This window comes from Tupaia chinensis, unplaced genomic scaffold (assembly GCF_000334495.1).
Source record: "Tupaia chinensis unplaced genomic scaffold, TupChi_1.0 Scaffold000271_1, whole genome shotgun sequence".
Taxonomy (NCBI): Eukaryota; Metazoa; Chordata; class Mammalia; order Scandentia; family Tupaiidae; genus Tupaia; species Tupaia belangeri.
Window position 1 is genome coordinate 2,711,148 of NW_006159752.1, and position 15,804 is coordinate 2,726,951.

Sequence of the window (15,804 nt, forward strand, 5' to 3'; positions counted from 1 at the left end):
AAGACAACTGTGCTTGTCTCTCTTACATGCTAAAAGATTAAATACCAGAATTCTGGTTTTTCAGTAGTTATTTCCCTGCAAAATCTCATAAATACAGGAGCAAATCTATTTTAAAATTACTAGGCTAAAATTGTTCTTGAGACAGTATAAAAAATAAACTCAAATTTAAACTCTTAATCATTCTGTTCGTATGTCCTGGCTCATGAAAATATACCTTTTAATAAAGAAATTATGTGCCTACTTTAAAAAGAAAAAGAAAAGTTGGCCCCGTAGGTGGTGTGGTGAGGAAGGTGCTGGATCCCACACAGCCTACCCCCAGTTCAAGTTCTGGACCTGGAGGCCTGAGCAACACACCAGGCGTGTGTGTACATGCTCAAAATCCTGAGAGGAGAATGGAAGAAGGACTGCGGTGTGGTCAGCCCCAAGGGGTTATTTCTCATTTTCTCTCTATCTCTTGTCTCTTTGCACACAACCTATGGGAAACATCTAAACAAATAAAACAAAAAAACAACATTCTGACACAGAATTTTAGAGATTTGAGCCTACTAAAATTCCACGAAGCCTAGGCAAGTCATAAATTCTGTGTATAGAGCTCCTTCTATATAAAATAGGAGTAAGAATAAAAGCTCTGGCCACTAACATAGTTCTCTGATGACCAAATCAAACGATATAAATATTTGAGAGTAATATAACTATCAAATGTCTTTGAAATCTGATAGTCCAAACTTGAAAAATACTTAAAAAACTAGCCCTTAGCCGATCTATTATTATTAGTCTTCATATTAAAATATTTTAATATTCCCCCCCAATTATTTATCTCCTAAATATAAAAACTATCAGTACTATGATTTTACAAAGAAAATAAAGGGGGCCAAAAATCTGTGTAATTACTACTTTATGCTACACTACATACAACTGCATTCTTACTACAAGAGCAAGCCAGTCTTGAGCACCTGCTCAGATGGCTGACTCAGTGGACTAGGTCGGAGAGCACAATAAACTGAGTAACAAGAGGGTCCTGCGAGGACTAAACTCACCGGGAAAATGGGGTGCTCAAAGGATATGAACTATTACAATGGAATGGTGAGCACGGATTACTAGAAAACATAGCTTTACTGATGTGTGCGCTCGCTGAGAGACAGAGACAGAAAGTGAGAAATCACCCCCCGGGGGGATGGCCACACTGCAATCCCTTCTCCTCTCAGGATCTTGGGCACGTACCCACAAACGCCCAGCATGAGCTTTAAGTCACCAGGTCCAGGACTTGAATCACAGTCAACTACGTGGGAGTCCAGCATATAACCATTACACCACCTACTGGTCCCTCACCTAAAGCTTTATTCAGCCCTGGAAGGCAAGCAAAGAACAAAAGATTTACAAAAAACGGAAATAAAAGCATTAAAAGCCCTACTGGTCTGAGGTACAAATTCAACCTGTCCCTTTTACCTCTTAAGGGTACTCTCTGATGAAAAGGAGAGCGAGCTGGCTGGCTGCACGGTACAGTATGGTGGTCAGGAGTTGTCCCTGCAACCTTTTCTGCATAACCGGAGAAAAGCACAGGACAGGGTAAGTCTCAAACGTAGGTTTCTAAACTAGTCCACAATCAAGATGTATCACAGAATAACCAGCATCCACCTTGCAATAGCATCACCACCTAAGCCTTACTTAGAACAACACTGCCGCCTACCGGAGTCATCCATCACGGCAATGGCCTGCTCTGCCTTGTGCTGCAGAGCTAAAAGCGCAGCCTGTCGTCCCTGCAGCGCTCTCAACTGCTCCTGCTGTTGCAACATCCTTTTTAATAAATCATGTTGTTTCTTCAAATCTTCTATCTCTTCAATGGACTCCTGCTGAGGATCTCTGGCCTAGAAAATAAGACCAATAATACTTACATCTGACTATGAAAACCTATGTTTCTGTTTCAACTACCAATGGCAAAGTACGTCCATAGATAATAAATTAGTATTAAAACTATAACATATACTTTTAGTATAGACATGAGTGGGGAAAAATGACATAAACTGCCATGTTATGCTAGGTAATTTCATAGTAAAAGACCATACGAAAGACCATAAGCAAGCTGAACATGAAGAACAATTAAAATAAGGAAAGAAAAAGGCATTTAAAATGAAGATAGGAAGGCAGAGAAGACTTTTAAAAGGAGCAATACACAAATATACCCTAAGGAATACGGGATCTAGGTCTTACAGAAAAGTAGGAACAAATTTAGACTGGTTAATGCCCCAAAATCTCTTTAAAAAAAGATCAGACTAAGAAACTTTCTGCCCCATTCCTAAAACACACACACACACACCAGGAAACACACATACAAACACACATGCATGCCAACAAGAAAAGTCTCAAAAACACAGAAGCCCACTGAGGTCTAATTTTTAAAAGTATATTTTTTACTAGATGACCTTATGTGAAAAGGCTTTCATTCCATAACATCACATTACTAGGTCTATAATAAGGCATAACTTTTTTTTTTTTTGGAGAGGTTTTCGCTATAGGGCGCGTGTGCTTGCCAGACAGAGAGAGACATAGAGACAGAAAGCGAGAAATCACCCTCCAGGGGGGATAGCCACGCCGCAATCCCTTCTCCTCCATTCTCCTCTCGGGATCTTGGGCACGCACGCACACATGCCCGGCGTGAGTTTTAAGCCACCGGGTTCAGGACGCAAACCACGGTCTACTACATGGGAGTCCAGCGACATAGCCATTACGCTAACTGCTGGTTCCAGGCATAACATTTTTATGAAAAATGTCATTACTACTTTTTACTCTTAAATGATGTCAACTCAGTTGTATCGAAAAACATAAAACAGAAGTACTTCCAATTCTCACAAAATGTTATCATCTCATCCAAAAAGAAACAACAGATTTATTTTGCATAACAAAAGAGAAAAATATGCCATGACTTTCCCGACAACCTAATTAGGTACCATTTCTATAAAATAATTGAATTTTAAGTGCTACGCTCATTTTTAGATTTTCTGCTATAGGGTGCACGTTCTCACTGGGGATAGAGAGAGAGAAATCACACCCCAGGGAAGATGGCCATGCTGCAATCCCTTCTTTTCCATTCTCCTCTAGGCATTTTGGGCACTCGTCCCCATGTGCCTGGCTTGAGTTTAAAGCTACCAGGTACAGGACTTGAGCCATGGTCAGCCATGTGGGACTCCAGTGACGTAACTATTACACCAACTGCTGTTCCCTTAAACGCTTCTTTTAAAGTATTAAAAAATATAAACCAAAAAGAAAGGTCAAGCAAAAAGACAAATTCAAATACAACCTGAAATTATAAATCAAATTATGCATGACATATATACCATATTGGTATTTTTCATCAATTTACCTTAAAAAATAATTATTTTAAAAGTTCAATGATTTCACCTAGTATTTGCATAAATACCCTTTGTTGCACTTAGTCGATTTTAAGTTTATACAGCTAACAAACCTTTGTTAGGGCTATGTAAATTTTCAATGAATGATTCTGGCCCACCCCAACAATGTTATAAAGAGAGGAAAGAAATTCAACGATTTCTTCTGAAAGTATAAAAATGTCCTGATCTACTTTTCCAGTGCGTATGTGAGACTTAGTAAAAATCATGATGAACACAGGTGGCTCAAGTGAAATTCCTTTCTGGGTAACATTTCTTTCGTGGTAAAACATCTTTACCACCCCAAGCAGAACTCATCGATCAGTATTATGAACAAAAGTAGCTATGATAAAATTTTATAAAAAGGCTGAGAGCCCTGAGGCATAGAAATCAATAAAATTAAAAAATGAACAAATAAGTATATGACACAGAGTTAAGTACTCAGAGCAAGTTAAGATCAGGTAGTAAACCATGGTTAGAAAATCTGATGCACATCAGGATAGCCTGCTAAGTGCCTTATCTACTCCTGGACCATGTCTAGCCTTCTGGAACATGGGAAAAAATAACTTGTATCTCGGTTAACTCACTATTTTTTAGAGATTTTTCTGTTGACTAATAAACAAAACCCTTTCTGGGTTAAGCAGCGTTCACTCAGTTGTCTCCTAGTCTACAGAAGTGGAGTTATCTGATACACACTTAACATTCTTTCCTGACAAAATTTATCTTTTTAGGGACCAGCAAGCAGAATGGTGAAGCGCTGGACTCTCACATGGTTGATCGCAGTTCAATTCCTGGACATGGCACCTTGCTTTCTCACTTTTCCCTCTTTCTCTTTGACCAAATTTAAATAATAAAATGAAAATAATTCTTTTTAAAAAAGATTTTTTTTAATTTACCTTTTATATCTGGTTTATTTCAAGACTGTTTACATCTTAGAAAAAAAACATATGAAGGGGGAGGGATAACTATCAATAGCTAGCCCTTGGGCTGGCCCCTTTGCCTAGTAGTTAAGGGATCCAGCTCCAAAACAGCCAATTCCACAGTTCAAATTCCAGCCCCAGTGGCCTGAAAAGCATGCTTACACGTCATATGTGTGTGTCTATGTATGCACTCAAAGACTTCATGGGACAGAGAAATGGAGGAGGGGACTGCAACAGGATCATGCTGCACTGAAAGGTAATTTCTCCCTCCCCCTCTCTCCCTCTGAGCCCTCGGAAAATAAATAAAAAAAAGAAAAGAGCCACTAGCCTTCTAAGATTCGATCCAAAATTACTTTTAAAAATGTAAGAAAAGTCACTGCTAAAATGCAAAAATAGACCAAAATAGTTTATAGATCTAAATGGAATAACAGAGAAATCTCTCCAGATTGGCATCAATCAACAAATATTCCTCCAACAAAGTATAAATGGCAAATAATTATGAGAAGAAATGTAACACAAATAAGGTAAGTCATGTGGAGAGGAAAAAACCCTTAAGAATGCATATTTCACCTCCTCAAAACAGTTTAGACTCAATGCTATCTAGGTCATCTAGTTTTAAAGAGTTCCCTAAATAATTTAATATTATAAATAAAGTTTTATTTTCAATCTGCCAGAGAGTGTGTACACTCTCCAGAGACAGACTTAGGAAGAGAGAAAGGGAAAGTGAGAACACACCCTGATGGGGCATGGTCATGACTCAAGTCCTTATCCCCCATTTCTCCCTCCTTCTGGGGATTTCAAGGGTACGTGCACATACACACACAGTATTGTTTTTCAAACCCCTGGGTCCAGGACCTGAACTATGTAGTTGGCCATGTGGGATCAAGTCACCTGAACCACCATGCCATGAGCTGGCCATAAATAAAATGTTATTCTTTAAAAAGCAAAATTTAAAAACAATTTTTAAAACTTGTTAGCAGTATTTACTTGTAAAACAGTGATATCCTACTATAAAAAATGAGAAGCTATTCAGATTTTTCATTAATCCAAAATAAATTTCTATTTTTGAAATTAATGAAGTCACATTACTGCTTAATAACTTTTGCATCCATGTAAACAACATTCAGATTGATACTAGAAAAGCTCAGCCAACGGTCCAGCAGGTGGCATAGTGGTTAAGGTGGCTAGATTCCCACATGACCAACCACAGTTCGAGTCCTGGACACAGTGACTTGAAAATGACGCCAAGCGCATGTGTGTGCATGCCCAGAATCCTTCATGCAGAATGGAGAGGGACTGGGGTAGGGTCATCCCCCACCCAGGGAATGATTTCTCACTTTCCCTCTCTGTTTCTCTCAAATATAAAGAAAGGGAAGATGAGAAAATGGAGATAAATATGTCCAGGAATAAGAAGATGGTACCTGGAATGAATCTAAAAGGAAACCAGGACTTATGTTCATTCTTCAAATACATTATTATTTGAATGTTTTTTGAGCAACTTTCCTCTATTACATAGAGTTTACAGACAAAAAAAACCCAAAAAACCTAGACATGAAATCCCATGTTACATATATACAGCAGACCAATTTTGGAAAACCCTAAGACTTACTTTCCTCCACTAGATTGAGACAGCTTCACACAATACATACTCTAATGTTTTCATGTGAAGAAAGAAAAACTGTAAGCCCAAAGAAGATAAAACAGTGATTCATGCACCATTATAGTTAGAGAACTCAGATTAATCTAACTTAAAAACAGCTAGTGGTAATCCATTACAGTCAAGAAAGAAAGAAAAATACCAAGGGATATAGCATTTTATTAAAACAAATTTTAGTATAATAATTAACCATGTTAACCATTTATATATTTAAGAGCAATAATAATTACAGGAAAGCAAAGAGGAGGAAATATGAACAAAAAGGTGCTCATTTAGAGACTTCTCAGGTTAAATACTGTGAGGTATGCCCTCGAGAGAAATCTGCTTTCAGCTCTATTTCTTATTAGGCCTCAGTTCTCTGTCATTCTGAAGTAGTCTGTTACCTTTCCCTTTTGGCCTTAATAATAGTATCAATGCCTGAAACCTGTCCTTGTGAAGTTGAATTCCCTAGTTTGTGCTCAATGTATGGTCATATTAATTTCTTAACATAAACTGTGTTTGCATATACGCCAGTCTTGTAAATTAATACAAAAATTTCCAAGTCCATCTTTTTATTAAAAAAATATTAATGGGGACCAGCAGTTAGCGTAATGGCTATGTCGCTGGACTCCCATGTAGTCGACCATGGTTCGAGTCCCAGACCCAGTGGCGTGAACTCACGCCGGGCGCATGTGTGTGTGTGCCGAAGATCCCGAGAGGAGAACGGAGGAGAAGGGATTGCGGCGTGGCCATGCCCCCCTGCGGGGTGATTTCTCACTTTCTGTCTCTCTCTCTCTCTCTGTCTGGTGAGCGCACGTGCCCTAAAGCAAAAACCTCTCAAAAAAAAATATCATTAATGTATCTCTCAAATGGCAATAAAACTGACTTAAACTTCTAAATGTCTGTAGACTAGGCTATAGCTTATTACAATTAAATCAAGTCATATCCTGGTCAATTTCCAAGTCATACAACAACTAAAACATATTTTAACATTTATTCTGTTATCTATTATAATTAGACTTTCATGTCATGATTTCATACTACTATAAAAGAAATTCTCAAGCCAGTAGGTGGTATGGAGGTTAAGGCACTGGATCCTACATGGTGGATGAGTCCCAGACCCAGCAGGCTGGGCGTGTGTGCCTGTGTTTGCCCCAAATCCCAAGAATGGAGAAAGGACTGCAGTGTGGCTATTCTCACTAGGAGGCGACTTCTCATTTTCTCTAACAAGCACATATGCCTATAGTAAAACTAACAAGGGATAAAAAAGAGAAATAAATCTCATCCCAGCGAACACTTCAGATGCTAGTACACATTATAATTATCAACTATAGCATCTCCCCCCTTCTCCAACAAAATGTCTTTACCCACACTACCCAACCCTTCCCATTTCTGTTGGAATATAAGGAAGAAGATATTCTCCGCACTATACTGTAATAGAAAACAATTTCCCCACAGTAGAATCCATTCTTCAATAACTGTTTGGATCAAGCCCTCTGAGTATCTCCTGCCAAAAATAATGTAGAGAAAAAAATTCAAATTTCCACTTCAAATTAGGAAGGGCAGGAAAGAGAGAGGAGGCAGCTAAGAAACTATGCAGGTCAATAGTAAAAGGAAACAAACCCTCAAATTCCCAATGCTGAATGGTATTTTGGAACATAATTCAAAAACAAATAATAGACCTACATGGTTATCCTTTCAAACAAACAAAAAAAAAGCTTTATTGGTAACAGATTTAAGTTTACTAATACACTGAATTTGGCACATTTGCTAAAAGAAAAATGCTTAAAAGCACACTAGTGTTTATAAAAGGCATGATCTCAAAAATAAATTTTAAAAGGTACAATTTTTAAAATTAATTTTGCTCTTTTTAAAAATTTGGGCCAGCTGGTGGTGTGGTGGTTAAGGCGGCTAGATAACACATAGCCAACTGCATGGTATGAGTCCTGGACCCAGCAGCTTAAAAACATGCTAGGTATGTGTGTATGCAAGCTCAGAATCCCAAAAGGAAGGAGAAATGGAGAAAAGAATACGGTGTGATCATTCCCCATGGGGGATTCTATGGGATACTTTCTTACTTCCCATCCGCATCTTTCTCCAGCAAGTACATGCTCCCTCTGACAAATTAAAACCCAAAAAGAATTCTTTTAATTACACTAGTTTCAAAGCACACTAGCTTATATGAACTAAGTTTATTTTACAAATATTTCTTCAAAGTTTCATAAATTCCTGATTGTTTTTCCAAAGAACAGTTCCTTGATAAATTTCACTATGTAGACTTTAAAATTCCAGTATTTTTCTCATTGTAAACAAATCATAATGTAAATGCTATCTGCCCCCTACAGTAGTCTTTACTCTCAATTTTTCAGTCATCTTGTTTTGCTATAATAGCCCAGAATCTGATAAATGAAAAATTCCAAAACCCTTATAACAAGTCCTCAAACAGCAAATGAACTTGGAGACTGTTCCGATAGGGCATATCTAAGTAATCACTAACAATATTCTGTACTTATAGCCCTTGTAGCCACAATGAATTTTAACTTTATTAAGGTTTCTTAAAATTACTGGGTTGTCAGGAAAGTCATAAAGCATTTTTGCATAGGAAAACAGAAAAAATACGTCATGACTTTCCTTACCTGTGTTTAACAAAACAAACTAGAAAAATGTTTCTGTTAGGCTGAAGATCAGAAATTACGAGATTTGAAATCAACCACTAAAACTATTTTAGTTGGAAAAAAATTCAAACTCAAAACTTCCCCACATTTAAAAAATACATACAGCATTAACAATTTGAGGGTTTCTCCCCTAGAATATACTTTTTATTAAGGAAAGCCTATTAACATCATCTTGAAAACTGGAAGAAAAGTTACATCTCCATTTCCAGCACTTTTAATTACCAAAAAGTGGCTTACCGTGGCATCTGAAGCCTCAGACTGCACATCTATGTTTAGCGATGTGCTCTCAGCTACAGAACCAGATCCCACAGCTGAATCTATAGTCCGAACATCCTCCTCCTCATTTTCTCTAGCCTGAAATATTTTAGTGGTATAAATCATACAACTATTAAAAAGGGCAATAAAATGTTATAATGGATGGCACGATTTTTTGAAAATGTTAACTCCTCTGGGGTGACATCTGAATGTCATCAGTATATGTACATTGATAGACTACAAAATCAACTCAAACATTATTTAAAAGATCCAAAACTTACAAGAATCTTTTGGAGAAATTTCATGTATGACTTTTCTTGTTCTTTAAGGTGATCTATTAGATGAGTAAGGCGCTCCACATTAGCAGATCTTTCATTTTTCTCCACAAGATCTTCCCGCATGGAACTAGCTTTAGTAATATAGTCACGAATTTGAACAAGCCTGCTTACAATCTGCAGAGGAAACATTAAAAAGAAAAATCAGTATGAATGCACAAAATATGTAAAACTGGGAAAAATTCAATACTAACAATTTTATAGATTTTAATTTCAAAGACAATAACCAGAGATACTTCTAGATTTATCATATGAATTTATACAAACTTAACAAAAAATCTGAATCAAACTTAAGGTTTTAATAAAAACATAACTGGAACTACTAAAAACTTGAAATGCTTAAAAATTTAAAATTAAATTTTGCAGGACCAGCAGTCGGAGTAAAGGCTATATTGCTAAACTCCCACGTAGTCAACTACAGTTCGAGTCCCAGATCTGGTGGCTTAAACTCAAGCTGGGTGTGTACACGTGCGTGCCCAAGTTCCCAAGAAATTACCCCCGGGGGTAATTTCTTGCTTTCTGTCTCTCTGTCTCTATCTTTCTGACAAGCACACACGTCCTATAGCAAAAACCACATACATACATATATACATACATATGTACGTACATAAATTTTGCGAGGCCAGCAGGCAGCATGATGGTTGAGGTGCTGGACTCCCACATGGCCGACTATGGTTTGAGTCTCGGACCTGGCAGCTTGCTTTCTCACTTTCTTTTTCTTTCTCCCCGCACTCACCCCTAGCTGCTTGGTTTCTTACTTTCTCATTCTTCCTCTCTCTGGTGAGTGTGTATGCCTTATAGCAAATAAAAATTTTTTTTAAAGTAATAATAAATAAAATAAAATTTTTTTTAATTAATAAAAACAAACGTTGGATTAGCTGGTAGCAAGGTGGTTGGAATGGCTGGATCCCACATGGCCAGCTGAGTGTTTCAAGACCTGGGAGCTGGAAAAACACACTGGGTATGTGTGCATGTGAGTATGTCCAAAATCCCAAGAAGAGAATGGAGAAGGGCTTGCTGTGGCCATCCCCTGGGGTTGTTTTCTCACATTCTTTCTCTCTCTCTCCAGACAGCAAATGTGTCCTATAGCAAAAATTAAGGATTAAAAATAAATTTTAAAAAATGTCTTTAACTGCCAGTGGGTGTAAGCATTCACCAGAGTGAGATTATGAGCAATCATGCACACACAACGATGAGACATGGTTACACCACAATCCTTTCTCCTCCATTTCTCCATTCCACTTGGATTTGGGCATGCACGTGTACACACACACACACACACACACACACACACACACAAAGGCCTGGTTGTTTAGCAAAATGTAGGAGCCAGGACTCAAGCTGTGGTTAGCCATGTGAAACCCAGCTTTCCATTCACACAACTTAACCAGTACACAATGCTGCCAGCCTATCTGTAATAGATAGTTATCTCTTACTAAATATTGAACTACACATGAAGATAAACTACCTCTTAGAGAAATTTTTCTTCTAATGTTTATATAAGTTCTTAAAAATACATTAATTAAAAGTATTACAGTTTTAAAAATACTTTTCAAAAGACTATCACTATTTTTAAAAAGTCTTAACTGGGCCGGCAGGTGGCATGGTGGTTAAGGCATGGGATCTCACATGGCTAACTCTACAATTTGAGTCCTGGACCTGGCAACTTGAAAAATACAAGTACCATGTGCATACATGCCCAAAATCCTGAGAAGGGAGAAGAGAATGCAGTATGGCCATCCTCCTGGGAGGTGATTTCTCATTTTCTCTCTCACTGTCTCTCTTTTCTGCGAGCAGACGTGCCCTATGGCAAAAATTTAAAAAATAAACTGTCACTTTGTTCCCAAACCCCCTTTACTAAATCGGCAATACAGTACTTGACAAAAAAACCAGAAGCCTCAAATCACCTGAATATGCCATTTCTACAATCATTTTGGATTAAATAAATCTGACAGGCTAATGAGAATTATGAAAGTACTTCATTTCCACCTAACTTTACTATTTTACTATGTTCATAATCTAAGATAACCTTGTCTTTTTTAAAATTATCACCAGAGGACATACATGCTTACCAGAGAGAGAGAGAGAGAAAGCACCCCTCAGACAGGGGAAGCCACATCACAACCCCCCTTCCTCCGCTCCTTCATCTTGTCAGGATTCCGGGCACATGCACACACACACACACATGCACCCAGTGTATTTCTTAAGCCAGTTGCCAGGAGAGGAACTCAAATCATGGTTGGTCATATGGGATCCGGCTTTCAAAGCACAGCACTTACCCACAAGGTCAGCCCTAAATCTTTTAATTATTTTATTTCTTCTGTGAGAAACAGAGAGAGAGAGAGAAATGGCAGACCCAACATGGTCTTGATGCTGTGTTCCACCCCAGCCAGCCCTGGATAGTGAGCACACATGTGCCCAGCATACTGAGAGGTCTCTGGACATGAACCTGGACATTCCTACATGGATCAGCCTCACAGAGCATTGCATTTCTCAAATCACCTGAATATGCCATTTCTACAATCATTTTGGATTAAATAAATCTGACAGGCTAATGAGAATTATGAAAGTACTTCATTTCCACCTAACTTTACTATTTTACTATGTTCATAATCTAAGATAACCTTGTCTTTTTTAAAATTATCACCAGAGGACATACATGCTTACCAGAGAGAGAGAGAGAGAAAGCACCCCTCAGACAGGGGAAGCCACATCACAACCCCCCTTCCTCCGCTCCTTCATCTTGTCAGGATTCCGGGCACATGCACACACACACACACATGCACCCAGTGTATTTCTTAAGCCAGTTGCCAGGAGAGGAACTCAAATCATGGTTGGTCATATGGGATCCGGCTTTCAAAGCACAGCACTTACCCACAAGGTCAGCCCTAAATCTTTTAATTATTTTATTTCTTCTGTGAGAAACAGAGAGAGAGAGAGAAATGGCAGACCCAACATGGTCTTGATGCTGTGTTCCACCCCAGCCAGCCCTGGATAGTGAGCACACATGTGCCCAGCATACTGAGAGGTCTCTGGACATGAACCTGGACATTCCTACATGGATCAGCCTCACAGAGCATTGCATTTTACCACTGTACCATGTCCAGCCTTTATCTTTCTAAATCTCAATGTTTAAATTTTGAAGTTCATGAAAACATAAGCAACAGAAATAAATGTTACCACCTGGCTGCTCTCCATTGCGGGCTCCCCTCTCCCATCTTCTTCAGAGACTTGACAATTTTGCAAAAGGTCATTGCTTAAAGCAGAGGCGAACAATTCTTTACACTGTGCCGATCCAATCACGTCTCTCTTTTGAGGACCAGTAGCAGCATCTTTGCTTTTGTTAGTATTAATCTGCATAGGCAAAAAGTTGAAGGGCTTTCGATTTTCGCTAAGCTGACGTTTGTTGTTAGCAGCTGTTGCTCTGCCTTGAGAATCACTTCCAATGCTTCTCTATATATAAAAGAAATTACATCACACAAACATTAGTATTTCAACATGTTTTTTAAAAATTCTAATGTTCTTAGTTCTCCTTAGATTCAGGAAGTATGCATGGACAGCTTTGTAGTGAGATTTCAAAGAGCTTCAGATCTACAAAATACTATCACTAAAACATAATTTGGGGCCCAGCAGGTGGTCTGGTGGTAAAGGTGCTGGACTCCCACGTGGTCAACCACATTCACGTCCTAGACCTGGTGGCTTGTTTCCTCACTTTCCCTCTCAATCTCGCTCGCTCAGTCTGTCTCTCCCTGATCAAATGAAAAAATTGTAATAATAAAGTTAGTATTACTATTCGTTACGTGCTTAAAGAATTTCTATAGGCTTTAAACCCAATGAACCAATGCTAATTTATAAGAATGCTGACCTAAAGATGTGTTACATGAACACTGACAGAAAACGTATTCCGTTTAGTGCCTGCATACAGTAAATGTTTGACAGTAGACAGATATAAATGATACATTATCAGGTCCTATCAGACTCAAATCTAACTTTCTACATATTTGTAAATCTGTTTATCTCTTAGAAAAACTATGCGACAAGAAAACATTCACCAAAAGTTGATCATTTCTTATTTTTAGATCTAAATTTTAATTATATACACAAACTAGTTTTCTTCTAAACTTCAGGTAATACAACACATTCCACACTGGGCCAATGATAAATATTCTAAACTGGATCTTTGCGTTTATTTAACAACAATTTATTCAACTACTAAAACACAAATTTTAATTTCATAACGCAATCATCTAAGTTATACAGCATTAGAGAGTCCAGAACGACTCATCTTTAGCGAGTTTGGAAATAAGCTTTTAGGGTCCAGCCAGGCAGTATGGTGATTAAGGTGGCTGGATACTACATGGTTAACTGTGAGGTTAGAGTCCTTGGACCCGGTGGCTGGAAAAACACGCCAGGCACATGTGTGCATGCTCAGAATCTAAAGAGGAAAATGAAGAAGAGACTGACATCATCATTTCCCTAAAGGGTGCTCACTATCTGTCTGTCTGTCTGTCTCTCCAACAAACACACGTTACCCATAGCAAAAATAAAAGAAGACTTCACAGGGATAGAGACGGCTGGGAAAGTCATATCCCACATGTCTGACTGCAAGATTTGAGACCTGGACCCAATGCCTTCAAAAACACTCTGAGCAAGTGTGTATGTGTGTGCAAAATCCAAAAAAGAGGGAGAAATGGAAAAGTGATTATAATGTGACCATTCCCCAGGGGGGTGCTTTCTTGCTGTGTCTTTCTTTCTTTCTTTCTGTGTCTGTCACTCTCTGGTGAGTGCACATTCCACCTGACAAAATTTTGGAAAACTTAGAAGACTTTATTTTTCTCCAAAGAACACAGTAAAATTATTTACAGGAACTAGCAGTTGGCATAATGGCTATGTCACTGGACTCACATGTAGTTGACCGCAGTTTGCGTCCTGGACCTGGTGCCTTAAACTCACACCAGGCGCGTGAGTGAGCATGCTTAAGATCCCAAGAGGAGAATGGAGGAGAAGGGATTGCAGCGTGGCAATCCCCCCTGGGGAGGGAGGGGGAGATTTCTTGCTTTCTGTCTCCCTGTCTCTTTCTTTCTGGTGAGTGCATGTGCCCCTACAGCAAAAACCTCTCTTAAAAAAAAAAAAAAAGAAAAAAAAAACTATTTCCATAGGGCCAGCAGGCAGTATGGGTTTAAGGCAGCTGGATGCCACATGGACTGTGTAGTTCTAATCCCAAGTCCAGCTGCTTGAAAAACATGCCAGTCACATGTGCATGCCCAAAATCCTGAGGAGAAAATGGAAAAGGGATTGCAATGTGGTCATCCCCTCTACGGGTGATTTCTCAGTTTCCCTTTCTCTCTCTATCTCTCAGTAACGCACCACCCTATAGCAAACTAAAAAAAAAAAAATCATATGCACAGAAACTAAAAAAACTCGATTAATTTTTAATTAAGACAAATTAGCCCATTTCTAGTATTTCCCACAGTCATAACTTGATTTTTAAAATAACTCACGAACCTGATCTAAATCACTGAAGTTTATCCGTTGCTTCAGCTTCTCTAACTCTGCCTGCTCTGGGACCGACATCTGGGTCACGAATCTACTGTGCGGAAACGTGTGGGGAGTCTTTGTTCTTCGCCTCCCAACGCCTGGGGACGACTCAGGAGATATATCATTAGTTACCCTCTTAGCGCTTTCTACTCCAAACTTTTTCTTATTTTTTTCTGATGATCTATTTGCCTTCTTTTGTTGGCCACTCCAATCCTTTAAAAAAAAAAGTAAAAGTGAAAGTTAATCTGGTTTCTACCAAACAAGGAAAATAATTTGAAATACTTAAAAAAAACTGCTGATCTTCAAGTGAAAAATGACAAAACATTTTTCACATAAACATATACTTAGAGATAATTATAATGGTATTATAATAATATTATAGTACTGTAATATTATAGAATGAAAAAAAGTGCTTAAAGTTTTAACCAGAAAATACTTTCATTTACTTAGTTATACCCACATAACCTAATTCATTCAACAAAGAGTTCTGTAACTTCCCACCTTAGCCCTACTGGAAGGCTGTCTCAGTTACTCCTCAAATAAATACATTAGGACATTTCCCTCATTTATAATGAAGTTCTCTGCTAGAGGAGCTGTCCCAATCCGGTGTGGGTGTTCTTAGAGGCCTTTATACCACTTACCTAACCACATCCTGGCCAAAAGGACTGCACGAGAACTGCATTATCCAATCTAAATTGAAATAATCTACTTCGACATTTTAAATTGGAACTAAGAAATAACTAATCAGTGCCTACTTGCAGCCAGAACTGAAAACTTTAGAATGTTGGGGCAGCTGGTCTATGAAGAGAAAGTTCTGTTCAGCACAGGCACTCAGAAGCAGACTCAGGGTAGTGAAAAAGAAGTTCCTGACAACTTTCTAGTTCTTTTTTCCAGCCCTGCCTAAAACCCAGAAGTATTCTGTTAACACAGTTTCCATAAAATACCTTTATGTCTGTATAATAAATTTCTTTTTTTTGGGTTTAAGGTAACTCAGTTGATTTCTGTAACCTGCAACCCAAGTGTGTTCGACTAACATAATACAGCCCAGGGTCCCTTAGTATC

The 15,804-nt window shown here is 38.4% G+C and overlaps 1 protein-coding gene across 22 annotated transcripts in view; it reads right to left on the minus strand.

The window, feature by feature from the left end:
- The window catches only part of PCM1 (pericentriolar material 1), a 120,682-nt gene that overhangs the window by 89,900 nt on the left and 14,978 nt on the right, over positions 1-15,804 (minus strand). For 7 of the 22 annotated variants that reach the window (XM_027772331.1, XM_027772339.1, XM_027772333.1 and 4 more), the window contains 6 exons: positions 14,710-14,955; positions 12,388-12,657; positions 9,151-9,321; positions 8,852-8,968; positions 1,688-1,865; positions 1,447-1,536 (listed from right to left, as the gene is read on the minus strand). In XM_027772331.1, coding sequence (XP_027628132.1) covers positions 1,447-1,536; positions 1,688-1,865; positions 8,852-8,968; positions 9,151-9,321; positions 12,388-12,657; positions 14,710-14,955 — 1,072 coding nt within the window. The remainder of the gene's footprint in view (positions 1-1,446; positions 1,537-1,687; positions 1,866-8,851; positions 8,969-9,150; positions 9,322-12,387; positions 12,658-14,709; positions 14,956-15,804) is intronic. The other 15 variants (XM_027772338.1, XM_027772337.1, XM_027772335.1 and 12 more) reach the window with 3 other exon arrangements.